Source organism: Oncorhynchus keta, chromosome 21, assembly GCF_023373465.1.
Source record: "Oncorhynchus keta strain PuntledgeMale-10-30-2019 chromosome 21, Oket_V2, whole genome shotgun sequence".
Classification (NCBI taxonomy): Eukaryota; Metazoa; Chordata; class Actinopteri; order Salmoniformes; family Salmonidae; genus Oncorhynchus; species Oncorhynchus keta.
This window is the reverse complement of record NC_068441.1, coordinates 37,575,607-37,603,556: the sequence shown is the minus strand read 5'-3', so window position 1 is coordinate 37,603,556 and position 27,950 is coordinate 37,575,607. Positions and strand designations below refer to the sequence as shown.

General features: G+C 42.0%; 2 protein-coding genes across 5 annotated transcripts in view; one reads left to right on the top strand and one right to left on the bottom strand.

Annotated features, from left to right (window-relative positions):
• Positions 1–5,628: 5,628 nt before the first annotated feature.
• LOC118373072 (interleukin-17 receptor C-like) lies at positions 5,629–27,950 on the bottom strand. 4 transcript variants are annotated; one of them, XM_052473819.1, is made up of 15 exons: positions 27,686–27,950; positions 26,715–27,110; positions 17,922–18,081; positions 17,633–17,742; positions 17,328–17,439; positions 17,162–17,203; positions 10,413–10,537; positions 10,254–10,310; positions 9,719–9,785; positions 9,341–9,573; positions 9,074–9,127; positions 8,824–8,869; positions 8,474–8,575; positions 7,354–7,392; positions 5,629–7,014 (listed from the first exon to the last, which is right to left on the bottom strand). In XM_052473819.1, exons 2-15 carry the CDS (start codon positions 26,829–26,831, stop codon positions 6,386–6,388), a joined length of 1,893 nt encoding a protein of 630 aa, XP_052329779.1. In that variant the 5' UTR covers positions 26,832–27,110; positions 27,686–27,950; the 3' UTR covers positions 5,629–6,385. The 4 variants fall into 4 exon arrangements, with proteins under 4 accessions (XP_052329779.1, XP_052329780.1, XP_052329782.1 ...); XM_052473820.1 differs by having other exon boundaries at positions 17,328–17,436; XM_052473822.1 differs by lacking the exons at positions 17,633–17,742; positions 17,922–18,081; positions 26,715–27,110; positions 27,686–27,950 and adding exons at positions 11,826–11,858; positions 12,230–12,591 and having other exon boundaries at positions 17,328–17,421.
• The window catches only part of LOC127910360 (uncharacterized), a 295,811-nt gene continuing 287,738 nt past the window's right edge, over positions 19,878–27,950 (top strand). The window contains exon 1 of the mRNA XM_052473823.1: positions 19,878–20,124. Within this exon, the coding sequence (XP_052329783.1) occupies positions 19,922–20,124 (203 nt within the window). The 5' untranslated portion in view covers positions 19,878–19,921. The remainder of the gene's footprint in view (positions 20,125–27,950) is intronic.

Below are 27,950 nucleotides of genomic sequence, written 5' to 3'. Positions count from 1 at the left end.
TATAGGAACACAACAGAACAGGTATTATAGGAACACAACAGAACAGGTATTATAGGAACAGAACAGGTATTATAGGAACAGAACAGAACATGTACTATAGGAACAGAACAGGTATTATAGGAACAGAACAGAACAGGTATTATAGGAATACAACAGGTATTATAGGAACACAACAGGTATTATAGGAACAGAACAGAACAATAATTACAGGAGGAGAATATGACAGGTATTATAGGAACAGAACGGGTGTTATAGGAACGGAACAGAACAGGTACTATAGGAACAGAACAGGTATTATAGGAAGAGAACAGAGCAGGTATTATAGGAACAGAACAGAGCAGGTAATATAGGAACAGAACAGGTATTGTAGGAACAGAACAGGTATTATGGGAACAGAACAGAGCAGGTATTATAGGAACAGAACAGAGCAGGTATTATAGGAACAGAGCAGGTATTATAGGAACAAAACAGGCATTATAGGAACAAAACAGAACAGAGCAGGTATTATAGGAACAGAACAGAGCAGGTATTTTTGCCAGCAGCTCTTTGCTCTGTTTATGACTTCAAGCCCATCAACTCCCGAGATTAGGCTGGCGTAACCGATGTGAAATGGCTAGCTAGTTAGCGGGGTGCGTGCTAATAGCGTTTCAAACGTCACTCGCTCTGAGACTTGGAGTAGTTATTCCCCTTGCTCTGCATGGGTAACGCTGCTTCGAGGGTGGCTGTTGTGTCATGCATAGGTGTAATAGGTGGCAGGGAAGTCAGGCGCAGGAGAGTCAAATGGAGTGTAAAATGGAGTCTTTTAATAAAGTCCACGGAGTGTGCTCCATAACACTAAACGTACATAAACAAACAAACATGGGTACGAGGACCCGACGCGCACCTAATACAACAAACACACTACACTGACAATAAAACAATCTCTGACAAAGACATGAGGGGAAACAGAGGGTTAAATACAAAACAGGTAATGAATGGGATAGAAAACAGGTGTGTGGGAAGATAAGACAAAACCAATGGAAAATGAAAAAAGGATCACTGATGGCTGGAAGACCGGTGACGTCGAACGCTGACCACCACCCGAACAAGGAGAGGCAATGACTTCGGCAGAAGTCGTGACATGTTGTCAATGTGTTCCTGGTTCGAGCCCAGGTAGGGGCGAGGAGAGGGACAGAAGCTATACTGTTACACTGGCAATACTAAAGTGCCTATAATAACATCCAATAGTCAAAGGTATATGAAATACAAATGGTATAGAGAGAAATAGTCCTATAATTTCTATAATAACTACAACCTAAAACTTCTTACCTGGGAATATTGAAGACTCATGTTAAAAGGAACCACCAGCTTTCATATGTTCTCATGTTCTGAACAAGGAACTTAAACATTAGCTTTCTTACATGGCACATATTGCACTTTTACTTTCTTCTCCAACATTTGTTTTTGCATTATTTAAACCAAATTGAACATGTTTCATTATTTATTTGAGGCTAAATGGATTGTTAGTGATGTATTATATTAAGTTAAATTAAGTGTTCATTCAGTATTGTTGTAATTGTCATTATTACAAATAAATAAAAATACAAAATTGGTCGATAAATCGGTATCAGCTTTTTTTGGTCCTCCAATAATCGTATCGGTAACACCTTTGAAAAATCATAATCGGTTGACCTCTAATAGGAACATAACAGGTATTATAGGAACAGAACAGAGCAGGTATTATAGGAACAGAACAGAGCAGGTATTGTAGGAACAGAACAGAGCAGGTATTATAGGAACAGAGCAGGTATTATATAAATTGCATTACAGTATTTTTTTATAAACTAATGCATTATAAACACATACGCCAAAATTGTCATTGACATTTTAGTAAATTAGCACACGCTCTTATCCAGAGCGACGTACAGTAGTGAGTGTATACATTTTCGTACTGTTTTCCCGTGGGAATCAAGGAATCAAACCCACAACCGACCATGATTGGGAGTCCCATAGGGCGGCACACAATTGGCCCAGCGTCATCCAGGTTTGGACGGTGTAGGCCTTCATTGTAAATAAGAATTTGTTCATAACTGACTTGCCTGGTTAATTAAAGGTTGACTTAAAAAATGAAAATAAAATAAAAAAAGTTACAAGCGCCATGCTTTACCAACTGAGCCACACAGGATTTAGAGAAAGACACACTCTGCGACATACTCACACGCAAACTATCCCACTGTCCCACTCACCTACTGTTAATGGTTGCGTCAATTGAATCTGGTATCAGGATAAGTATGACACTGAGTCACCGATTGTATACTATGTACTTTTTATTAGCTAAGCAATACGTGGTAAATGCAATTTTCGTATATACGGGTTCGCTGTAACACCACGCAGGGTAGAACAGAGAACTGACTTGTTCCTGACAAAGTTATTATAATATACTCTGACAGAAATAGTTCCTGCTTCCGAGCCGGCCTGTCACAGAGTAGAGACTGGGCGTGGTTTAAACTCACCCAGCCTATTGTTGATTGTTGGCGCACGAACTGGTCCCAGCCCCCAGGCGCTTCAGCGGTCAGGTGTTGTTGTGTAGAATATCTATGCGCCCATACTCTCGATACAGTTATCATACACCTGGCTCCTGTTATCTAACAAAAGACCGTTTGTTCCCTACACTACGTTCTGTATGTGTTCCCCGCAACTCATTGCACCGTTCCTGTTTTTATGTTATTCTGTAATTTTTCAATCACGAGAAAGGCCCATGGCCCTGAAACAGTTAACAATGTCTCAAGTCAGCTATGTTGCATAACACATATACCCACACAAGCCAACAGCAGATAATATTCAATCACATATGATATGGTAAGGGCTATAGTGCATAATACAGAACCTCACACTACACATGTGTTGACATGGAGGGTCCAGCCTGTTCTGCACTCCAGACACAGGTCATTCTGAGGCCCTGAGCATTCCTTACAGGAGTCTGGACAGCCTCGGACCAGAACCACCTGGGACAGCACTGAGTACAGCCCTGCAGCCAGGAGAGGCAAGCCAGTCCTCATCCCTCACTCCTCCCTACATACCAGCCACTGTTAAAGGTTGCGTCAATCAAATCTGGTATCAGGATAAATTTGACACTGAGTCACCGATTGTATACTATGTACTTTTTATTAGCTAAGCAATAAGTGCATAAATAAATACATAAATAATAATAAATGCAATTTTCGTATATACAGGTTCGCTGTAACACCACGCAGGGCAGTACAGAGAACTAGCCAACACACTAACGGTATCATCTTTAATACTCTGACAGAAATCGTTTCTGCTTCCGAGCCGGCCTGTCAGAGTAGAGACTGGGCATGGTTTAAACTCATTCAGCCTATCGTTGATTGTTGGCGCACAAGCTGGTCCCAGCCCCCTAGGTGCTTCAACGGTCAGTCGTTGTAGTTGTGTAGAATATCTATGCGCTCATACTCTCGATACAGTTATCTCACACCTGGCTCCTGTTATCTAACAAAAGACCGTACAGTTCCTGTCTTCATGTTAATCGGTATGGCCCTGAAACTGTTGACAATATCTCAAGTCAGCTATGTTGCTATGTTGCTGTTGGAGGAAATGATGGTTGAAATGATTAATTATGTATACATTTAAATTAGAACCATCTATTTTAATACTATTATGTTATGGTATGAAATGTATGGGTTCTTAGTTAAACGAGGACCGAAGATGTAGGTAAAACAAATTAATTGTCTATACCTTGCGGGTTTAAGGGAGAGGGATGGAATATATATTTTCAGACAGATAAGAATGTTTGTTTGATGTTCCATTAGTGGAGAAAAGTATATCTTTTAGACAGATTGGAATGTTTGTTTTATGAGGGGAGTAGAAGACAGTCTCCAGATCTGAAGACACTGCGCTATTGTGAGGATCGGAGAGAGTGTGAGAAACTGATGACATCATTTTATGTTCTCTCCTTAAAATGTAATGTTCTTTGTATTTGGAGACAGTACTCACTTGAATTAAACACTATTACTTGACTTTTAAGACTGGTCTCAATCTATTTCATGCATAATTAATGAATTTACAACTCATTAATGAAATAGAGAGAGTTTGAATTTGGTTTTGGCTACAAAACATATAGGAATTTAGAATTCCTCTAACAGTTGCATAACACATACACCCACACAAGCCAACAGCAGATAATATTCAATCACATATGATGTGGTAACGGGCTATAGTGCACAACACAGAACCTCACACCACTGAGACAGTATGGGAGAGGTGGAATCATCAAGTTCTATAGTGGGGACCAGGGTACACAGATAGGAAAGCACACAGTTCAGGATTAGGTTGAACACTAACTTTAATCAATGAACTAATTAAAAGGGGCAATCTGCGATGCTACATCCATTTTTTGGACCTATAAATTAATTATACATCGACCTGCCATTTGATTATTGAAGAATATAGCTTATCAATGCCTCATGATCTTAGTTGCCAATTGAAATGCTCTCTCTTAAAAACGTAGATAGCTATCTTGCTATATGACATAAAAAGCTGAGTAAAATAGCTAAAAGGTGATAATGTTACATTAACTGTAAAGCTATCAATCACAAGTAGAAACATTAACAACTGAAAATAAGTTACTTTATCTTTTAATGTATGGTTATTTTACCTCAGATGATCTTGTATTAAGGTTGCTAGCTTGCACTCCGAGCAGCTTATGCTAACTAGATAGCTGGCTATCATTTACTGCTAGTGAAGTTGCTTGAGCAAGTTAGCATAAACTAGCGCTAACTGGGCTAGTCATTGTCTAAATGACAGGTAGAAACACATTCATAACCATAAAGGGGTAACGTTAACAAGCCCCCAGGGGACAGTTACCCCCTAGTAGGGGTGGGGAACACATTCATCCAACATATTACTACTTTACTCAAAAATTATCTACATTTTTCTCTCTTACCACAAAATCGTTTTGTTGACATAGCTCCAAAAGTTGTTGTGATCATACCGAGGATTTTTTTTGTTCAGCAAGAGCAAGAACAGGGGCTAGTTACACCCTACTAGTTACACCCTGAGCGTGAAGAGGAAATTATCGGGAAACTAACAGTTTTGTCCGAAGGCACTCTTCAAAGAATTGACTGAGCTTTGCAGCTTTCTTTGGGAAGCCTTTTTGCACGGTTGAGATCAGCTGCAGTCGTTCTGGTTGATCTCGTTTTCTCTCAAATAGCCCTTGACCAATCACAGTCTCTTGAGGGGCGAAAGGGTCCGGGACTACAGTACACGTTGGCCAGCTAGAGCACCACCACACAGATAATCAATGTTATTTATAACTGCACAAGTGTGAGACCGGGGCTGCATTCCTGGCTGTCGCGCAACCCCTCTGGCGGCCATTTCCCAGATATTTGTTGTCTTTTTAAAACATTTTTGAAATCGCAAAGTACTATTTTCCTCCTAGTGACAATAGAAATTGCCATGAGAAATTCTTGTTTGTATCGAAATATATTTATTTTTCATCTTGAACTTTGAAAAAAATAATGCATTATTCAGTCCATGATAGAGATTATGTTTTGGTCAATATTCATTTGGGTCATTTACATAGGCTTACCACATTTAATTTCTACACTAATGCATAAACAGATAAGGAGAATATAATAAAATATATCTTTATTGTCCACTGGTTAGAACAGGAATTTGTCTTCTGCCTTTCTCAACACCCACAGACACACACACACTAGGAGAGGCAGAGGATCAGCAGCAGGGCAGCACCCCTGGATGGAGAGCAAATTTTGGGTGGAGAGTGCCTTGCTTAAGGGAACAATGCCAGGAGTTGTTACATGGGATCAGAGAGCAGTTAAAACCGTGAACCTTCCAGCTGCTGGTCTGCCTCTCTAACCTCTAGATTACTGCATAGCATTCAGGTTTGTCCTATCTTGAGTTTTGATCCAGCAAATATTCCAATAGGCCTTTCAGACATTTCTATCTACAAATCATGAATTAAGAGTAAGATAAAGAACAATTGTTAAACATTTCATGTAGCCTACATAATAATTCACACATAGAAGTCCTTCCTGAAGGTGTACGCCTACTGTAGGTTACACACTGTGTATTGGCTCAATAAAAGCCCTCATAACATCACCAAATACAATCCAAGGCTTCTGCATCCAACACATTGCATGTCCAGTGTATTCAGTGTGAATGTAAAGTCTGGGGTTATTGTGGTGATGAGGGGGGCCGGTATTGTCTTAGTGGTTGGGGTAGATTTGATCTCAGGGTGACTGTTCTGCTGTAAACGGCACGGCCTGCGATCCAGTGACAACACACTTATGAGGCAGTTCCTTAATCAGGTACCCCCCTGAGTCTCTCCACAAAAGCATAAGTCCCCCAGACAGTCTCTGTGTAGCTTCCTTCAGACCCTATGTCCACCTATACCAGCCTCGGGCCCTGTGGGCCCCATGGCTAGCTCAGCGAGAAGCCCCTGGCTCTGGGAGGGCAGATGGAACATGGGCAGCCCTTGAAACAGCTCTGGGAGACCCCTCTTACTGCTGGGGGGCTTGGCAGAATGGGCCTCAAAGTGCACCAGGAGGAAGCGCTCTCCAGCACAGCCCAGTTTGTGTTCTGCCTTGATGCAGCTCAGAGCGGCACTGAACACATCTGCATACGGGGAGGACAAGCCCTGGAGAAGCCCATTATCCTCCCCCTCCATCTCCTCACCCCCCTCCTCCTTCTCCACTCCCTGGACTATATCCTTTCCCTGTTGGCCCTGCTGGTCCCACTGTCGGACCCAGTCCTCTGCCCTCTCCCAGGCTGCCTGTGTCAGTACCAGTATTGCCCGGATCCCTTGACTGTCCAGGTGCTGCAGCTGGGAGTGCAGCCATGGCAGGGGCCCCAGAGAGCACAGCTCAGCCCGACTCCACAGGTCCACAGAGACACTGAAGCCCTGGGCACACAGAGAGGAACCGAGCTCACACACCAGCTCTGACACAGAGCCATCCACGTCCGGCGGGCTCAGCAGCACTATGTGTCCCCTGTTGGCTACTACGGAGGGAGGGAGGGAGGGAGGGAGGGAGGGAGGGAGGGAGGGAGGGAGGGAGGGAGGGAGGGAGGGAGGGAAGGAAAGGAAGGAGGGATATAAGGAGGGAGGAAGGGAGGGGAGGGCAGGACGGAGGGAGGGAGAAGGGAAGGAGGGAAGGAGGGAGGGACGGAAGGAGGGAGGGATGGAAAGAAGAAAGGAAGTAGAGAGGGAGGGAGGGAGGCAAAGGGCATGGGGAGTTAGAAACATTCATTTTCCATTGTTTTGTCAATGATTATTGCTAGATGAATATGTATCTTCTTTATTTTCAGATTGTGTATTTGGAGTATGAGAAACCTGCTTACGTCGACCACACTCCTTCTGGTACCATTCCCATGCCCACCCTGTTGGAGAGACAGAAATGTGATGTGAAACACACTGACATGGTTCTGTAACACAGAGTCTCCTGTGTCATTTCAAGTAAGAGTTGTTTGACCTTTACAAAAGCCCTGGATCATTGTCCAACCCCAAAAGGAGAGGGAATCTGGGAAACTGAGGAATACACGTAGTATAGGAAAGATCTTCATTCTCTTTCTTTAAATGTTTTGTATTTTTTCAATCTTGTCTCATCGCTGCAACTCCCCAACGGGCTCGTGAAGTGAAGGTCGAGTAATGCGTCCTCTGAAACATAACCCACTTAACCCGGAAGCCAGCCGCACTAATGTGTCAGAGGAAACACCATTCAATTGACGACTGAGGTCAGCCTACACCAATGTGTCAGAAGAAAGTTCACAGTTCAACTGACGATCAAGGTCAGCCTGCAGGAACTACAAGGAGTCGCTAGAGCGTGATGAGCAAAGTAAAACCCCTGTGGTCAAACCCTCCCCTAACAATCCTGGGCCAATTGTGCACCATCCTATGGGACTCCCAATCACGGCTGGTTGTGATGCAGCCCGGGATCAAACCCTGGTCTGTAGTGACACCTCTAACCACAGTGATGCAGTGCCTTAGACCACTGTGCCACTCAGGGGGCACTCTTTCTCTACATGTCGATCTCCTTTAAAACTACTCCTCTCTCTCTATTAAGACTGATTTGGTGGGAGGCAGAGAGCACATCTGTGGTGAGAAGAGCCTAGAACTCACTTCACCACAGTGTTTTTTTATTTATTATTTTTACCTTTACCTTTTTTACCTTCTAGGCAAGTCAGTTAAGAACATATTCTTATTTTCAATGACAGCCTAGGAACAGTGGGTTAACTGCCTGTTCAGGGGCAGAACGACAGATTTGTACCTTGTCAGCTCGGGGATTCGAACTTGCAACCTTTCGGTTACTAGTCCAACGCTCTAACCACTAGGCTACCCTGCCGCCATGGGGCGGGGTAGCCAACACAAACCTAACACAAGTTTAACACTTTTGGACTCTTTTTGTCTCTACACACAGTGGCTTTGCATGTGTGTAGTTGGGGAAGGACCAGAGTGACTCACGTTTCAGTTTACCATGCAGGAAATATAGACACATTGCTGCTAGGACAGCCAGCATCAGGGAGAGCAGGACCAACAGACTCCAGCGCCAGTGCCACCAACTGGCTGAAAGGGAGAAGTAAAGACATTATTATTTTCCAATCCTCATAGAATTTCTTACCAGCTTCCCTCCTGTGAACATGTATTTTATTGAGCATACAAATAAATACTTTATTGATGATACAGATTTGAACATAACAGCCATCTTTTTAAACACCAAAAATCTGTGGCCAGGAAATCTAACTTGTATTAGTTCCAGTAGGATCCATATCAACTTTGATAATGATACCTCAGCCCTCTCCTAAAATACTCACAGTCAATGGGACAGAAGGGGCCAAGCTCACTGTTCTTCCCTTTTACCTGGAGGGATGGAGACCCCCCACCCACACACACACACACACACACACACACACACACACACACACACACACACACACACACACACACACACACACACACACACACACACACACACTTAACATAAGATGAGCTCTCATCATGATACGACAGGATCCCAGTTCAGTACTGGGGAACAACGAGAGTCAACCTGTAGAAGTATCTTACCATCACACAGAGATCGAGGCCAAGTACGACATCCTCAAACACACCGGGCATCAGCTAAAACATATAACAAATGTATCTATCATTCAATCAAAATATGTCTTATTCATATCTCACCAGACCATAAAAAAGCCACAAGTAAAAAACAAAACAAACAATTGCTACATGACATTAACGTTATATCCCAACAACGAAAAGGTCACTAAAGACGCACCAATAAAAAGCCAAGAAATTATCAAAAGCATCAATCAAATGGTTGGATATATGTACCCAGTGTCCCCTGCTGTTTTCCCTCCAAATGTCATCTGACAGACGCTGCCTAAAGGCAACCAGCTCTGTGCACCTGTCCATGTCCAAGCCTGCACCTTTCTGGCAGGGCCACACTTCTGCCTCCACCCTACAGGGGGCAGTCAGGTTCCAGGATAGCATGGCACCACCACTGTTCATTTGGCCCTGCACCACAGATACTGACACATTCTCCCATACATTCCTCTGCAGCAGCTCTGGTCAGAGAGATAAAGGTATAATATACCATACTTTATAGGGGAGTTATAGATGCAATGGGAATCAACTTCATGGCCCACATTCATTACTGTCATAGTGTAACACAGGTGTAACAAGAAGGATGCTGCATGGTTCTTCTCTTACCGGTGTGGTTTCTAAAGGGACAGCTAATGGATCGATGAGACCTCTCGTCTCCTTTATTCCACCACACCTGAAACACACACACAACCAATTAGCACACCTGAAACACACACCCCTATTAACACAACCTGATTAATACACACCTGAAACACAGACACGATTTGCATACACCTGAGACACACACACACTGATTACTAAAACACACACAAAACAGAGAGCAACACAAAGGGGATAACTTTGTCTCACACTGAGTTGGATGTGTCTATTAACAGCACTACTGTAGGCCTAATCCAGCTTGAGCTTCTGAGTGGTGCAGTGGTCTAAGGCACTATAGCTCAGTGCAAGAGGTGTCACTACAGTCCCTAGTTCAAATCCAGGCTGTGTCACATCCGGCTGTGATTGAGAGTGCCATAACGTGGTGCACATTTGGCCAATTGTCATCTGTTTTTGGCTGGGGTAGGCTGTCATTGTAAATAATAATTTGTTCTTAACTGACTTGACTAGTTAAATAAAAAATAAGGGGAAATAAAATCAGTACCTGGAAGCACATGCAGGGGGTGACAGAGTGCAGTGGAACTGTACTCTCCTTACAGGTCTGAAAGACAACAAGCAACATGCTATCACTGGGAAGGGTGAAAGTCTGAGAAAATTGTTGCATATTAACTGAGTTTAAATGAATGCCAAGTACATCACGGACCCTGCACACTCCGTTAACTTCATGTTGTAGGCACATTTCCAGTGGGTAGGGGCTGTCATCTGCCTTGTTGACTTGCAGCCTCACCTCATGACTTTCCTGATCAATCAGAGCGCTGAAACTAGGGACTGACAGACACACTGGCCAATTACAGAGCCGAAAAATGTCACTTTCTCACTTCAAATAAACCAGAATCATTATGGAAAAACAGAACAAATGGCCATGGACAAACTATTTATTGGTTTGGATAGTCCCCTACAGATGATTTATTTATGCTCAACTGACTATCAGCAAACTGTTCAACTACTTTAATTATGCACTAGCCCTAAACTAGTCTTAACTCTAACCCTAACTCTAGTCTTAACCCTAATCCTAACTCTAACTCTAATCCTTGGCACAGCCCTTGACAAGAGGTTGCATTTCAACAGGGAGGCAATTGATAATCAAATTAACATAATACAAAAATCCCCATAAAAATCTGTCAGTTGAAGCTAGACATCTGTTTTTTGCATTTGATGCATCACATCACCGCATCCTCCTATGTCGCACTTACGCATCTGTGGTGAAAGTTAACAGAGCTAAGGAGGTGTTTGTCAGACCATGAGACATCCCGAAAATCGGTCTTCTCACAAAATCGTCTGTAGCATCTGAACTATTATGACCCCTCTATGAAAAGATGAGACTCCCACGAACACGATGGTGTTCTCTGTTTTGCTCTACACCCCCGAAAATTGTCTGAAGGGGACTAAAGGGGTCTGAAGTCAGTACAGCCGATCTGCCAACTTCTGTCTGTAGTGTGGGCTACACACTATTTTGACTCCACTATGCAAAGGTGAGACTCTCATGAACATGTCGGTTTTGTCACAAGACTCATTTGAAGGTCCCCCCGTACCAGAAATATGGGCACCCTTGAACTTTTTTAACATAATGCACCATAATGCACCACAATATAAAAATCACTAATTCAACCAGTTTGAATATAGAGAAAAGGACTCATGTTTTGTATGAACAAGAAAACAAGATCATTATCTGAGGAGGTCAGACACAAGATTGCAGCCAAGCATGGACAATCTCAAGGTTACAAGCCCATCTCCAGAGACCTTGATGTTCCTGTTTCCACCGTACGTAATGTTATTGATAGGTTTTAAGACCCATCCCACTGTAGCCAACCTGCCTGGACATGGCTGCAAGAGAAAACGTTGAAGATTGCAGGGAAGGATTGTTCAAATGGTTAGGAAAGTACCACACAGATCTTCAAACACAAGCTGACCTTCAGACACAAGGTACATCAGTTTCAACTCACACCATCCGTTGCCAACTCAATGAAAGGGGTTATGAATATGGTAGGAGACCCAGGAGGACCCCACTGCTGAGAGAGAGACATACGAAAGCCTGACTGCTATTTCCCAAACACACCTGAACATGTCAACATCCTTCTGGGAGAGTGTCCTGTGGACAGATGAGACCAAATTAGAGCTTTTTGGTAAAGCACACCATCTCTATGTTTACAGTAAACAAAATTAGGCCATAACAAAAAATAACACCTTCCATACAGTCAAACATTGAGGAGGTTCAGAGGTGTTTTGGGGTTTCTTTGCTGCCTCTGGCACTGGGTGCCTTGAATGTGTGGATGTTATCATGAAATCTGGAGAATATCAAGGCATTCCTAGACTTACGGTGCTCGCTTCGCGTTCCTCGGAAACTATGCAGTATTTTGTTTTTTTAATGTATTATTTCTTACATTGTTACCACAGGAAATCTTACATTTTATTACATACAGCCGTGAGGAACTATTGGATATAAGAGCAACGTCAACTTACCAACATTACGACCAGAAATACAACTTTCCCAAGCGGATCCTCTGTTTGGTCCACCACCCAGGACAGTGGTTCGGATCCCAGCCGACGACCCAAAAAAAACGTTGCCACAGAAGGGGCTGACGGAGTGGTCAGGCTCTGTAGACGGGCACATTACGCACCACTCCCGAGTATACTACTCGCCAATGTCCAGTCTCTTGACAACAAGGTAGATGAAATCCGAGCAAGGGTTGCCTTTCAGAGAGACATCAGAGATTGTAACGTTCTTTGTGTCACCGAAACATGGCTCACTCGGAATACGTTATCAGAGTTGGTATAGCCACCTCGTTTCTTCACGCATCACGCCGACAGAAACAAACAACTCTCTGGAAAGAAGAAGGACGGGGTGTATGCCTTATGATTAACGAGACGTGGTGTGACCATAACAACATACAGGAACAAGTCCTTTTGTTCACCTGACCTAGAATTCCTTACAATCAAATACCGACCGCATTATCTACCAAGATTATTCTCTTCAATTATAATCACATTCGTGTATATCCCCCCCAAGCAGACAAATCAACAGCCGTGAAATAACTTCATCGGACTCTATGTAAACTGGAAACCACATATTCTGAGGCTGCATTTATTGTAGCTGGGGATGTTAACAAGGCTAATCTGAAAACAAGGCTCCCTAATTTTTGTCAGCATATAGAATGCGTGACCCGTGCTGACAAAACCCTGGATGATTGTTACTCTAACTTCCGTGACGCTTACAAGCCCTCCCCCGCCCACCTTTCGGAAAATCTGACCACGACTCCATTTTTTTGCTCCCAGCCTATAGACAGAAACAAAAACAGGAAACGCCCGTGCTCAGGTCTGTATGACGCTGGTCCGACCAATCGGATTCCGCGCTTCAAGATTGCTTCGATCACGTGGACTGGGATATGTTCCGCATAGCGTCGGACAACAAAATTGATGAATACGCTGAATCGGTGAGTGAATTTATTAGCAAGTGCATCGGTGATGTTGTACCCACAGCGACTATTAAAACCTTCCCCAACCAGAAACTGTGGATTGATGGCAGCATTCGAGCAAACTGTAAGTGTGAACCATTGCTTTTAATCAGGGCAAGGCAACCGGAAACATTACTGAAAACAAACAGTGAAGCTACTCCCTGCACAAGGCGATCAAACAAGCTAAACGTCAGTATAGAGACAAAGTAGAGTCGCAGTTCAACGGCTCAGACACGAGAGGTATGTGGCAGGGTCTACAGTCAATCATGGACTACAAAAAGAAAACCAGCTCCGTTGCGGACCACGATGTCTTGTTCCCAGACAAACTAAACAACTTCTTTGCTCGCTTTGAGGTCAATACAGTGCCACCGACACGGCCCGCAACCAAAACCTGCTGGCTCTCCTTCCCTGCAGCCAACGTGAGAAAAACATTTAAACATGTTAACCCTCGCAAGACTGCTGGCCCAGACGGCATCCCTAGCAGCATCCTCAGAGCATGTGCAGACCAGCTGGCTGGTGTGTTTACGGACATATTCAATCAATCCTTATCCCAGTCTGCTGTTCCCACATGCTTCAAGAGGGCCACCATTGTTCCTGTTCCCAAGAAAGCTAAGGTAACTGAGCTAAACGACTATATCGCAACGTAGCTCTCACTTCCGTCATCATGAAGTGCTTTGAGAGACTAGTCAAGGACCATATCACCTCCACCCTACCTGACACCTTAAACCCACTCCAATTTGCTTACCGCCCCAATGGGTCCACAGACGACACAATTGCAATCACACTGCACACTGCCGCCCTAACCCATCTGGACAAGAGGAATACCTATGTAAGAATGCTGTTCATCAACATCAGCTCAGCATTTAACATTATAGTACCCTCCAAACTCGTCATTAACCACGAGACCCTGGGTCTCGACCCCGCCCTGTGCAACTGGGTCCTGGACTTCCTGATGGGCCTCCCCCAGGTGGTGAGGGTAGAAAATAACATCTCCACCCCGATGATCCTCAACACTGAGGCCCCACAAGGGTGCGTTCTCAGTCCTCTCCTGTACTCCCTGTTCACCCATAACTGCGTGGCAATGCACGCTTCCAACTCAATTATCAAGTTTGCAGACGACACTACAGTGGTAGGTTTGATTACCAACAACGGCGAGACGGCCAACAGGGAGGAGGTAAGGGCCCTCGAAGTGTGGTGTCAGCAAAATAACCTCACACTCAATGTCAACATAACAAAGGAGATGATCGTGTACTTTAGGAAGCAGCAGAGGGAGCAGAACCCTATCTACATCGATGGCAAAGTAGTGAAGAAGTTGGAAAGTTTTAAGTTCCTCTGCGTATACATCACAGACAAACTGAAATGGTACACCCACACAGACAGTGTGGTGAAGAAGGTGCAGCAGCGCCTCTTCAACCTCAGAAGGCTGAAAAAATTTGGCTTGTCACCAAAAACACTCACAAACTTTTACAGATGCACAATCGAGAGCATTCTGTCGGCCTGTATCACCGACTGGTACGGCAACTGCTTTGCCTGCAACCGTAAGGCTCTCCAGAGAGTAGTGAGGTCTGCACAACGCATCACCGGGGGCAAACTACCTGCCCTCCATGAAACCTACACCACCCGATGTCACAGGAAGGCCAAAAAGATCATCAAGGACAACAACCACCCAAGCCACTGCCTGTTCACCCCGCTATCATCCAGAAGGCGAGGTCAGTACAGCTGCTGCCAACATACTGACTCAAATCTCTATCCCATTCAATAATTACAGTGCCTTGCGAAAGTATTCGGCCCCCTTGAACTTTGCGACCTTTTGCCACATTTCAGGCTTCAAACATAAAGATATAAAACTGTATTTTTTTGTGAAGAATCAACAACAAGTGGGACACAACCATGAAGTGGAACGACATTTATTGGATATTTCAAACTTTTTAACAAATCAAAAACTCCAAAATTGAGCGTGCAAAATTATTCAGCCCCTTTACTTTCAGTGCAGCAAACTCTCTCCAGAAGTTCAGTGAGGATCTCTGAATGATCCAATGTTGACCTAAATGACTAATGATGATAAATACAATCCACCTGTGTGTAATCAAGTCTCCGTATAAATGCACCTGCACTGTGATAGTCTCAGAGGTCCGTTAAAAGCGCAGAGAGCATCATGAAGAACAAGGAACACACCAGACAGGTCCGAGATACTGTTGTGAAGAAGTTTAAAGCCGGATTTGGATACAAAAAGATTTCCCAAGCTTTAAACATCCCAAGGAGCACTGTGCAAGCGATAATATTGAAATGGAAGGAGTATCAGACCACTGCAAATCTACCAAGACCTGGCCGTCCCTCTAAACTTTCAGCTCATACAAGGAGAAGACTGATCAGAGATGCAGCCAAGAGGCCCATGATCACTCTGGATGAACTGCAGAGATCTACAGCTGAGGTGGGACACTCTGTCCATAGGACAACAATCAGTCGTATATTGCACAAATCTGGCCTTTATGGAAGAGTGGCAAGAAGAAAGCCAGCTCTTAAAGATATCCATAAAAAGTGTTGTTTAAAGTTTGCCAAAAGCCACCTGGGAGACACACCAAACATGTGGAAGAAGGTGCTCTGGTCAGATGAAACCAAAATTGAACTTTTTTGGCAACAATGCAAAATGTTATGTTTGGCGTAAAAGCAACACCCTGAACACACCATCCCCACTGTCAAACATGGTGGTGGCAGCATCATGGTTTGGGCCTGCTTTTCTTCAGCAGGGACAGGGAAGATGGCTAAAATTGATAGGAAGATGGATGGAGCCAAATACAGGACCATTCTGGAAGAAAACCTGATGGAGTCTGCAAAAGACCTGAGACTGGGACTGAGATTTGTCTTCCAACAAGACAATGATCCAAAACATAAAGCAAAATCTACAATGGAATGGTTCAAAAATAAACATATCCAGGTGTTAGAATGGCCAAGTCAAAGTCCAGACCTGAATCCAATCGAGAATCTGTGGAAAGAACTGAAAACTGCTGTTCACAAATGCTCTCCATCCAACCTCACTGAGCTCAAGCTGTTTTGCAAGGAGGAATGGGGAAAAAATTAAGTCGCTCGATGTGCAAAACTAATAGAGACATACCCCAAGCGACTTACAGCTGTAATCGCAGCAAAAGGTGAAAAAGTTTTCGATTTGTTAAAAAAGTTTTAAATATCCAATAAATGTCGTTCCACTTCATGATTGTGTCCCACTTGTTGTTGATTCTCCACAAAAAAATACAGTTTTATATCTTTATGTTTGAAGCCTGAAATGTGGCAAAAGGTCGCAAAGTTCAAGGGGGGCGAATACTTTCGCAAGGCACTGTAAAAATTGGATTTAATAAATGTATCACTAGCCACTTTAAACAATGCCACTATATATAATGTTTACGTACCCTACGTTACTCATCTCATATATATATATACTGTACTCTAATCCATCTACTACATCTTGCCTACGCCGTTCGGCCATCGCTCATCCATATACTTTTATGTACATATTCTTATTCATTCCTTTACACTTGAGTGTGTATATATATATATATAGTAGCAGGAAGTTCAAAAATAATTTTTCATCAAATTATTTTATAATATATAAAACAAATTATACCTCAAGTGTTCTTACAAATCTAAATCAAATAGCTAAATGATCCTTGATATGACCTTCTTAAAACAATTTAGCTTCTTAGACCAAAATTAAAGTCCTGCACACAGGACACAGGAGATGTAATAACCAAAGAATTAGAATGAGTTGAATAGAAATGGAACCCGGTTGAATGCTGTACAGTGCTTTCTGTTTTTACTTCTTGCTTTACTCCTATGGTTACATTCCTGAATAGAGATACCCATTCTAGTAATTCTATTTATATGGTATTAACAACATAGGAACCATAGAAACAAACAAATGTAGAACATAGAGCATGTAACTCACTGTCACACTCTTCTACAACCCCCTGTGCAGCAGATGAGCACACTAAGGGCAGATAGGACAAATAATTATCAGATCTCAAAATTTCAGAGGATCAATTACTAACAAATATGTATTGACAGTCAAAGCAATGACATAAAATGTTAGATTACTATGGGAAATGCAATACCTTCATCCACTGAGGGAAGCACCACTTTCGAGTGGTGGGAACAAACATACACAGTCACCTGACTGTTGAAGGACACTGCATTATCTTTAAGCAGCAGTGACAGCCATGCCTGCTGGGTATAGATGAACATAGAAATGAATCACAAATACACACACATGCACCCACGCATGGACACACACAGACGCACACACACACACACACACAAACACAAACACACACACACACACACAACACACACACACACACACACACACACACACACACACACACACACACACACACACACACACACACACAGAATGTACCTTGGATGTAGCTTGCCCATCCAGAGCAGCAGGGATCACTGTGAATTCCAGAATCTTGCAAATCTCCATTCCTAGTTCTGGTACGTTGTAACATACATTCATATATGATGCTGAAACACAGAGAACCCAGTAGGCTGCAGGAGTGAGGATAGCATTACTTACTGACACAAAATGAGACTATTTTAAATAAACCATGCATTACAAGCTAATACGGGTGCACTCTACCAAACTGTTGTCTTTTTCAATTTTAACAGCAGCATAAAAAATGGGGCTTTGAGTGTTCACACACCTGTCTGGTGGTTTCTGGGCTGGATGTCAAGGTGAATGTGTAGGCAGGGTCTGCATGCCGTGCCCTGTCTGCAGCACAGCACCGGCTGCACCTCCAGATCGACAGCACACTCTGGGATCAGAACCACAGCACCTGCCTTCACTGTGCAGTTAGAGATACCCTGATGAGAGACAAGGTAAACAGTCACTACACAACTACTGTTGTTGTATGCAAGTATTATACTCTATTCATCCATACATACACAGTAACTACACACCTACCGATAGGTACCCTACTGTGTTCAACCCAGTGACGTGCAGTCAGGGTAGGCAAGTTAGCCAGTGCCTACCCTGTGATAATCGAATCAAAATAGCTCTTGTGAAAATCCAAATAAAAAATATAGTAAAAAATATGTTCACAACAACAAACAAATATCTAATGTTTTCTCTCAATGATTCTGGTGGTTTGTACGTTGAAAATACCAACATGTGCTAAAACTGCATAAGAAACACTCAGGAGAGGTGCCAGGGTATGCATCACTGATTGTCGGATGCAGTGCCTACCTTCCCATTCATTGAAACGCATTCAAATCACATTCCTGACTCTTTTCACTGTTGATGGAAAGAGCAAGCACTGTATATTACCGATGGTGCTAGCTACATTCATTTCATTGAGCAAATTTCATAGTTTGTAAATGCGTATTGCCTTAAAAATGTTTTTGTATATCAGAGATAGTCACCTCTTCCCCTTTGAGGATATGCAGTGCTTATGGTTGTGTTTACATAGTTTCAACTAACATTAATTAAGTTAACTAGCTAGCATACACATTAACCTGACAAAATTGATACCATCCAGAAGGATAGATTAATGGATTTAATTTACAAGTGAAGGTAGGCCTTAAAGCATTTTCCTTTGCAATTAGCAGGTCATTGTTGAACGAACATGAGAAAAACTGTTTGTTTTTTACAAATCTGTGAAACATATGTAACTTGCTCCATCATTATCAGTCGCATGGACCACAACATACATTTAAGCTATATATACTGTTGAAAAGAGAAGATTTTAAGCTTTATAACGATATCAAACATGTGTATCAACTGTCAAAACTCTGATTAGCTGTTAAGAGAAAATCATCCCAGATATGTGCTGTAATTTTTCAGTACAGGCTTCCTTCCTTTCATTCTGTCAATTAAATGAGTATTGTGGAGTAACTACAATGTTGTTGATCCATCCTTAGTTTTCTCCTATCACAGCCATTAAACTCTGTAACTATTTTAAAGTCACCATTGGCCTCATGGTGAAATCCCTGAGCGGTTTCCTTCCTCTCCAGAAACTAAGTTAGGAAGGACGCCTGTATCTTTGTAGTGACAGGGTTTATTGATCATTTAAGTGTAATTAATAACTTCACCATGCTCCAACATAATACAGGTAGAATCAGGAATTCCTCGCGGCAGCTGTCTAGGCCCCTTACTTTTTTCAATCTTTACTAATGCCATGGCACTGGCTGTCTATGTATGTGGATGAATCAACACTATACACGTCAGCTGCTACAGTGAGTGAATACATTGCAACACTTAACAAAGAGCTGCAGTTACTTTCAGAATAGGTGGCAAGGTATAAGTTAGTCCTACATATTTCAAAAACTAAAAGCATTGTATTTGGTACTCGACAACTTCCGGGTTGGAGCGAGCGGTCGCATCGGCACTTCGCTCCGCAGGTAGTATAACTTTTTCATTACATTTCATTACATTTCATTATAGTACAACGGTTTGATTTGTCTAATCTTAGCAATTTCTTCTTAGCTAGCTACATAGCCGTCCTTGTATCAAAGATAATTGCATAATTATCGTATTTCGTCGTCCTAACGTAGTCTTCACTTCACCAGCTAGCCAGCTAGCAAACGCCCACCGATTAGCAGCACTGTTACACTCAACTGAACGACTTGATTAGTGTAGTGTTAGCTAGCTACATAGCTGTCTTTGCTGTCTTCGTATCCTAGATAATTGTGTAGTTTAGAGTGGATGACGGATCACCACCTCAAGCTGAACCTCGGCAAGACGGAGCTGCTCTTCCTCCCGGGGAAGGACTGCCCGTTCCATGATCTCGCCATCACGGTTGACAACTCCATTGTGTCCTCCTCCCAGAGCGCTAAGAACCTTGGCGTGATCCTGGACAACACCCTGTCGTTCTCAACTAACATCAAGGCGGTGGCCCGTTCCTGTAGGTTCATGCTCTACAACATTCGCAGAGTTCGACCCTGCCTCACACAGGAAGCGGCGCAGGTCCTAATCCAGGCACTTGTCATCTCCCGTCTGGATTACTGCAACTCGCTGTTGGCTGGGCTCCCTGCCTGTGCCATTAAACCCCTACAACTCATCCAGAACGACGCAGCCCGTCTGGTGTTCAACCTTCCCAAGTTCTCTCACGTCACCCCGCTCCTCCGCTCTCTCCACTGGCTTCCAGTTGAAGCTCGCATCCGCTACAAGACCATGGTGCTTGCCTACGGAGCTGTGAGGGGAACGGCACCTCAGTACCTCCAGGCTCTGATCAGGCCCTACACCCAAACATGGGCACTGCGTTCATCCACCTCTGGCCTGCTCGCCTCCCTACCACTGAGGAAGTACAGTTCCCGCTCAGCCCAGTCAAAACTGTTCGCTGCTCTGGCCCCCAATGGTGGAACAAACTCCCTCACGACGCCAGGACAGCGGAGTCAATCACCACCTTCCGGAGACACCTGAAACCCCACCTCTTTAAGGAATACCTAGGATAGGATAAGTAATCCTTCTCACCCCCCCCCCTTTAAGATTTAGATGCACTATTGTAAAGTGACTGTTCTACTGGATGTCATAAGGTGAATGCACCAATTTGTAAGTCGCTCTGGATAAGAGCGTCTGCTAAATGACTTAAATGTAAATGTAAATGTAACCTTGGACAAGTAACCTTAACTGTCATGGTCAAAAAATGTTGATACAACAGTAGCTAAAATGGGGAAAAGTCTGTCCATAATAAAGCACTTCTCTGCCTTCTTAACAACATTAACAACAAGGCATGTCCCACAGGCCCTTGTTTTGTCGCACCTGGACTACTGTTCAGTCGTGTGGTCAGGTGCCACAAAGAGGGACGTCAGAAAATGACCAATTTTTGGTCATTTTTCCGCTGTCGCGGTAAATTCCACCAGATGGCAAATGGAATCTTATTGCAAATGTACAAAACATCACCAATCACGACATGGCCATTTCTCCTAAACGGAAAAGACTTCGAAGACAAAACTCGGTGAGCATAGGTTTGGACTAATGGGCTGTTAGCCCAGAAACAAGATGGCATTGATTTTTCTTGGATTAAAGGTCAAAAACGAAAATAGAGCGCTAATTTGACCGCTTCACGTCAAAAAACATGAACCTATGGTGCCGTGAAAAAAATAACTAGGCATTTATCTATCGTAATTTAAGAGAAATCGTACAATGTACAATTGGTGAAGTTCAAAGAAATATGTGTTTTAAAAAAAAGTTACAGATCCAGTTGCGGCTGTTCTCCCAACAGATGTCAAAGAAAAATCTCTCTCTCTCTCTCTCTCTCTCTCTCTCTCTCTCTCTCTCTCTCTCTCTCTCTCTCTCTCTCTCTCTCTCTCTCTCTCTCTCTCTCTCTCTCTCTCTCTCTCTCTCTCTCTCTCTCTCTCTCTCTCTCTCTCTCTCTCGCACTCTCGCCTCTCCCTCGCCCTCTCGCACGCACACACACACACACATCAAGGATGGAGTCACATGGTATGGGGCTTCAAGACACACAGAGCCTGTAATGGCTTTACCATAATCTACGGTCAAGCGGGGAATCTCGTTGAACTCGGCACAGCCTAGAGATTATGGGCCTACTTTCTGAAAAAAAGTTGGCCCATAATGAAGCCTGGCCCAAAATTTCAGGTGCTTTTGGGTGACAGCGGGAGAACCATTAGGGTTAGAATTCAACCTCAGGAACATTCCTAACCTTGACCGTGTGGCATTAACCTTTAACAGTGAAAAGAAGGTGTTTACATCAAACAGTTTGCAATGACTTCTCTCCCCATAGGAATACATTGTCTGCTCCCCTAAATTCAACCTGAAGCCTATGTGGGTTATGAATGCCTTATGAACCTGTCTTCGATGACAATTCATCAAGCCACTTCATCATCACCCTAAAGGTTTTTTGATGTACAAAACCTGCAGTTTGTGAAAATCATTGCATTCAAACCTTTGTAAATAAGTCAATTCTTAAAGTAAAGACTTTAAACTCAGGATTCTGTAAAAGCCTACCCCAATGAGGATAATCTCCCATAATATTTCCAAGAAAAACTCACACACACACACAAAGGATGGAGTGACACAGTAGAGCCTGCAATAGTCACCGTTCAAACTATCAAAGAACCGTCAGACCTAGAGCTCTGAAAATTTGAAAACCTATTCAAAAAAAAAAAATTGAAAACCTATCCTATTCTTCTCCCCCCCCCACCCGTGCCCATCCAATAGGGGGTGCCCTGGTCATTAGGGGGTGCCCTGGTCATTAGGGGGTGCCCCTGGTCATTTTGGATGTTTAAAAAATATATATACAAATCAACAGAGTCCCACTTCTTCCTAATCATACATGACAAATAGACCATCTAGGTTGATTCATGGCTTAACATAGTGTTATATATCATATATTTGGGCAGTATAAATGCCATTTGGACATGGTTCACTGACTTTTGGGTTTGGAAACTGACTTCATATGATGGTACATGGCAAATGGATATAACATCCTGATTTGGCACTTTCAATTCTTTCATATTGCATTTGGCAATGGTTCACCGACTTTTGACTTCCTATGAAATCATATTGCAAATCGACAAAACATATGCCTTATGGACAACCAAAAAAAATATGACAATAAAATATGACTAAAGTATGTTCATATAGTTCTTATACATGTATAATTGACACCAAAAAATCAAAAGAATTTCGAAAAATGGTCCAGAAAGCACTTTTTTAATTAACCTTTTGCGTGCAGGGGGCAGTATTTTCATTTTTGGCTAAAAACGTACCCATTTGAAACAGCCTATTTCTCAGCCCCAGAAACTGGAGTATGCATATACTTGTCACATTAGGATAGAAAACACTCTGCAGTTTCTAAAACTGTAAAAATATTGTCTGTGAGTATAACAGAACTGATATTACAGGCAAAAACCTGAGGAAAATCCAATCAGGAAGTGCCTCTTATTTTGAAACCTCTCTGTTCCTATGCATGCCTTTCCTAAAGCATGAAGTCTTGAATCTTGCATCGTTTTTTTACATCAACTCATACACCCTGTATCTGTATGGCACAATTGTCAACATCCTGGTCCTCAAATGAAACTGGTATACTTTCCTATTTATGCTATTTTTATTCCTCCGCCAGTTTTGATCCTTTATATTGGGCAGACAGACCAGTTCCCTACCTCCTCTCGCTGCCACCTGCCTCCTCCATTTTGGGGGTAATACTGTAATCAATTGGTTGTACTCTTGGATTGAGCAGACCTTCCCATACAATTCTGAACTCCATGAAAGACATAACTCTACCATTACAATTTACAATATAATTTAAGAACAAAGTACCCTCTTCAAACATCTTTCTCATAAATACAGGTATTTTATCAACCAGCATATTTGAGTTCAGCGATAATATTTGTTGTAATATTTGTAAATAGTATCATATTCAATTAATTGAAAAATGAGACATGGCAATCTGCACAAAGGCAAAAAGGCAAATTTTAAACAATGGATGAGCTTTTCTTAGTAATCTGCTGGAGAACCATTTAGGGTTCAAGTAAAACTTTTGAATAAGTAAAGCTTTTAAAGAGAATTTTAGTGCTTTTCTATTTAATAATCTGAACCCACCCAATTTATATTCATTATATAGATAGGCACGCTTTATTTTGTCTCGTTTAGCGTTCCAGATAAAGAAAAATATTTTTTGCTCATATGATTTGAAAAATGTATCATCAGGAGTAGCCAGTGCCATAAGTAAGTGAATAAACTGAAATATGACTAAAAATCAACACCTTTTAGGGAGTTTTATTCCTCTGCTGGTAGCGTGACTACAGCTCAAGCTCATTACCATAACACACAATGCGCAAAAATATTCCTAAAAATATTTAACCTCCACACATTAACAAGTAAAATAGCTCAAATGAAAGATAAACAAGTTGTTTATCTAGCCAGCAAGTCAGATTTCTAAAATGTTTTACGGCGAAAACATAGCACATATTTATTTCAAACCACCACCGCAGACATATCTCATTAGTATAGCCAAGTAGGAAAAAATATGCAATCAACAAACGCAGGATTAAAAAAAAAATCATTTCACTAACCTTTTGAAATCTTCATCAGATGACAGTAATATAACATGTTACACAGTACATTCATTTTTTTCAATAATATGCTATATATAGCCATAAATCTCTGTTTACAATTACGCATCGTTCAAAAAATGCTACTAAAATGTGAGGAGAAATTAAATAGCTCCGGCAGATAACGTCAGCTAACAAGGAATACACATCATAAACTTTGACTAAATATGCATGTTTTACATATGTATAGGAAGATACACTTATTCTAAATGCAATCGCTGTGTTACATGTATTTTTAACGTTACAGGTAGAGTTCACTAGGCTAAACTAGGAGTCGGCGCTCCAAAAGTACCATTCTGGCTCCTCTACCTTGGAGTCGACAGAAACCCAAAATTAACACATAAATATTTCCTTACCTTTGCTGTTCTTCCATCAACAGAACTGGAAGGGATTATACTCACCAAACCAGCGTTTAGTTTTCAAGTCTGCGTCTTTCGGTTCTCAAAATACACGCATTTCGGTCAAAATGTAGGCAAAAATTGAAGTGGATGCGCACCAAAACGTCGAAATTATATATTATATGTCGAGTTAACTTGTCAAACTAACTTCATAATCAAGCTTTAACATGTTATAAAGGTGTACAGCAATTTTGAGAACAAACAGAAACACAGGCACCGTTCAATCAATCTTAGAAAAGAGAGAGGACTTGACCATTGCGCACAGAAAAGTGACAGGTTTTTTTGAGTGACTGAGAGCTTACCGCGTGCTCAAACTCTCGCGAGCGGGCGATTCTCACAATGAGAAGCCCCATTGAAAGCTGAGATCACGCTGAACACGTGGAGACTGTTCCTGGCGCTGTAACTGTTTGGGGAGGGTGGTTGCGATGACGTCAAAGGTGACCCAACTTTTCAGATGAGAAGAGATAGTTTGGGAGAATGCAGATTTTGAGAGTTCTGCTTTACATAGATACAAAATTTAAACGGTTTTAGAAGCTTTAGAGTGTTTTCTATTCGATAATATTTTTTATTTGCATATATTAGCAACTTTTGACAAAAATGTATCATGTTTTATATGGGTACCCAAATCCTCCAGAAGGGGCAGTAAACCGTGGTATCCTGAACAGTTTAATCAGGGCAATTTTTCCATAAATAGACATATATTTACCTCTCCATGTTTTCTATTGAAATTCATTTTAGAGAGCTCATTTGTGATATGAATACCAAGTATGTCTACATCACCGTCAGCCCATTTTATAGGTAAACTGCAGGGCAATGTAAAAGTTGTATTTTTTAAAGATCCAATACGAAATATTGTACACTTATCATAATTAGGTTTTAGTCCAGAGAGTCCGGAAAAGTTATCTAGGTCTTCAATGAGACATTGCAGGGATCTAGCTTGTGGACTTAATATAAAACTTGAGTCATCGGCATACATGGACAACTTTGTTTTTAAGCCTTGGATATCTAATCCTCTAATGTTGTGATTGGATCTGATTTTAATAGCTAGCATTTCGATGGCCATAACGAATAGATATTGTGACTGCAGACACCCTTGTTTAACTCCTCTCGACAAATGTAAACTCTCTGAGAAGTAGCCACTATTTACTATTTTACACCTAGGGTTGCTATACATTACTTTTACACATTTTATAAGAGAATCACCGAAATGTAAAAAATCCAGTCTTTCTTTATCAAAGGCCTTTTCCAAATCCGCTATAAATACCAGGTCTGGCTTCTTAGATGTTTCATGATGTTCTATTATTTCCAGTAGTTGTCGTATATTATCTCCAATGTATCATCCATGTAAAAAACCTGTCTGATCAGGATGAACAATACCTGGTAAAACCTTTTTAATTCTGCATTTTGCTAGTATTTTTGCATCACTACATTGAAATGTAAGGTGCCTCCAGTTTTTTTTTAGATAGACTGGATCTTTATATTTGCCATCTGGGTCTTGCTTTAATAATAGTGAAATTATTTCTATAGGAGTAGTTAAAACAAGCTAACAATGGAACAATCTAACAACTAAACAAAAGGGTTAGGGATAGAGGTTAGAGAATTAGATCAGTAACAGAAAGGTTGCTGGATCGAATCCCGAGCTAACAAGGTAGAAATCTGTCATTCTGCCCCTGAACAAGGCAGTTAACCCACTGTTCCCAGGCCATCATTGTAAATAAGAATTTGTTCTTAAATTAATTGCCTACTAAAGGTTAAAAAAATTAAAATAATGTAGTATATCAAAAAAGGCTTGATATACCTCTGGATCTTTCTGTACATTTGTTAAATTTCAAAAGTGTTTATTATTTGGAAATATATATTTTTTAAATTCTTCTGAGGCACACTTTCTCTGTTCCGTTCCCATCTCTGTCATTGCTGTCCCTCATTTCTGTGTCAGACTCCTTAACTCTCTCTCTCCCTCCCTCCCTCTCTTTCTCTCACACACACCTTGATTGTTGACCTCTCATTATCATGATCATTAGTTACCTTTGAGCAGGTGAAGTGTTCACTCTTATAGTCAAGCATCTCCAACTCCAAAGCTGAAGCGACAATCTGGATCAAGAGAAGGATTGCAAGCGACCACCACAAAAACATTGCTTTCATAATTTTCCTCAAATTTGACACATTGAGGTTTGTACCACTTTGATCCTCAAGCACTTGTTTTCTTCATCTGTGATTATCAACTGTTGTCAGATATGTCCACACACAACCCCATCAGCACGCCTCTGTGTTTCTGGCGACACATGGAAAACAAGTTGAGCAAGTTCTAAAATCAAGTTGAGCAAGTCCAATTTTCTGGCATTGAGCTTTGTTAGAAGTCTAGACTGATGCCAACTTCCTGATGTCAGACATCAGCCTGTGTTGAAGAATTGAGGGGATTACCTGAGGGAAACAGAGAGAACAAAGTTTAAACTAAGATCAGATCTTTGTGACATGCCTTGCTCAATTTCAACTGGTACAGTAAACATTAATGACAGCCTAGCCATGATAGAATGAGAGAATAGCCCACAGTTCTGTCAAGTTGGCTGGATGTCCTTTGGGTGGTGGACCATCCTTGATACACACAGGAAACTTATGAGTGTGAAAAACCCACCAGTGTTAGAGTTCTTTACACAAACTGGTGCACCTGGCACCTACTACCATACTCCATTCAAAGGCACCTCAATATTTTGTCTTGCCCATTCACCCTCTGAATGGCACACATACATAATCCATATCTCAATTATCTCAAGGCTTAAAATGTTTCTTTAACATGTCGTCTCCCCTTCATCTACACTGATTGTAGTGGATTTAACAAGTGACATCGATAAGGGATCATAGCTTTCACCTGGATTCACCTGGTCAGTCTATGTCATGAAAAGAGCAGGTTTTCTTAATGTTTGGTACACTCAGTGTCTATCATATGTAGTATGTTATTCTAATCAGCGGTTACATGAGCATACATGTGTAATACTTACAGCATAGATATTTTATCTTCACATCCATCTGCCAGAGTATATTACATTCCTTGATTGAGAAAGCTACAACTCTACGCAGTAAGGGAATACAGTGATTATGTATCCCTTAAATCCAACAGTTTTGTTGTTAGTGTGCTCTGTCAATGCCAGGTAATTGGTATTTGGTAGGTTGAGTCATGTGGTGATTGTCGCTCAATCATGGCATGATCCCTCTGTGTCCTTGTCCAGCCTCCGTGTCCTTCTCCTTCTCCTTCTCCAGCTCCAG

Excerpts from the sequence above, each read along its gene's own strand:
- LOC118373072 (XM_052473819.1), bottom strand. The coding sequence starts at position 26,831 with ATGAAAGCAATGTTTTTGTGGTGGTCGCTTGCAATCCTTCTCTTGATC. Across the intron at positions 18,082-26,714 it reads AACACTTCACCTGCTCAAAG|GGTATCTCTAACTGCACAGT; the intron begins GTAACTAATGAT and ends GTCTCTCATCAG. Across the intron at positions 10,538-17,161 it reads GGTTGTAGAAGAGTGTGACA|TCCCTAGTTTCAGCGCTCTG; the intron begins GTGAGTTACATG and ends TGTGTCTGTCAG.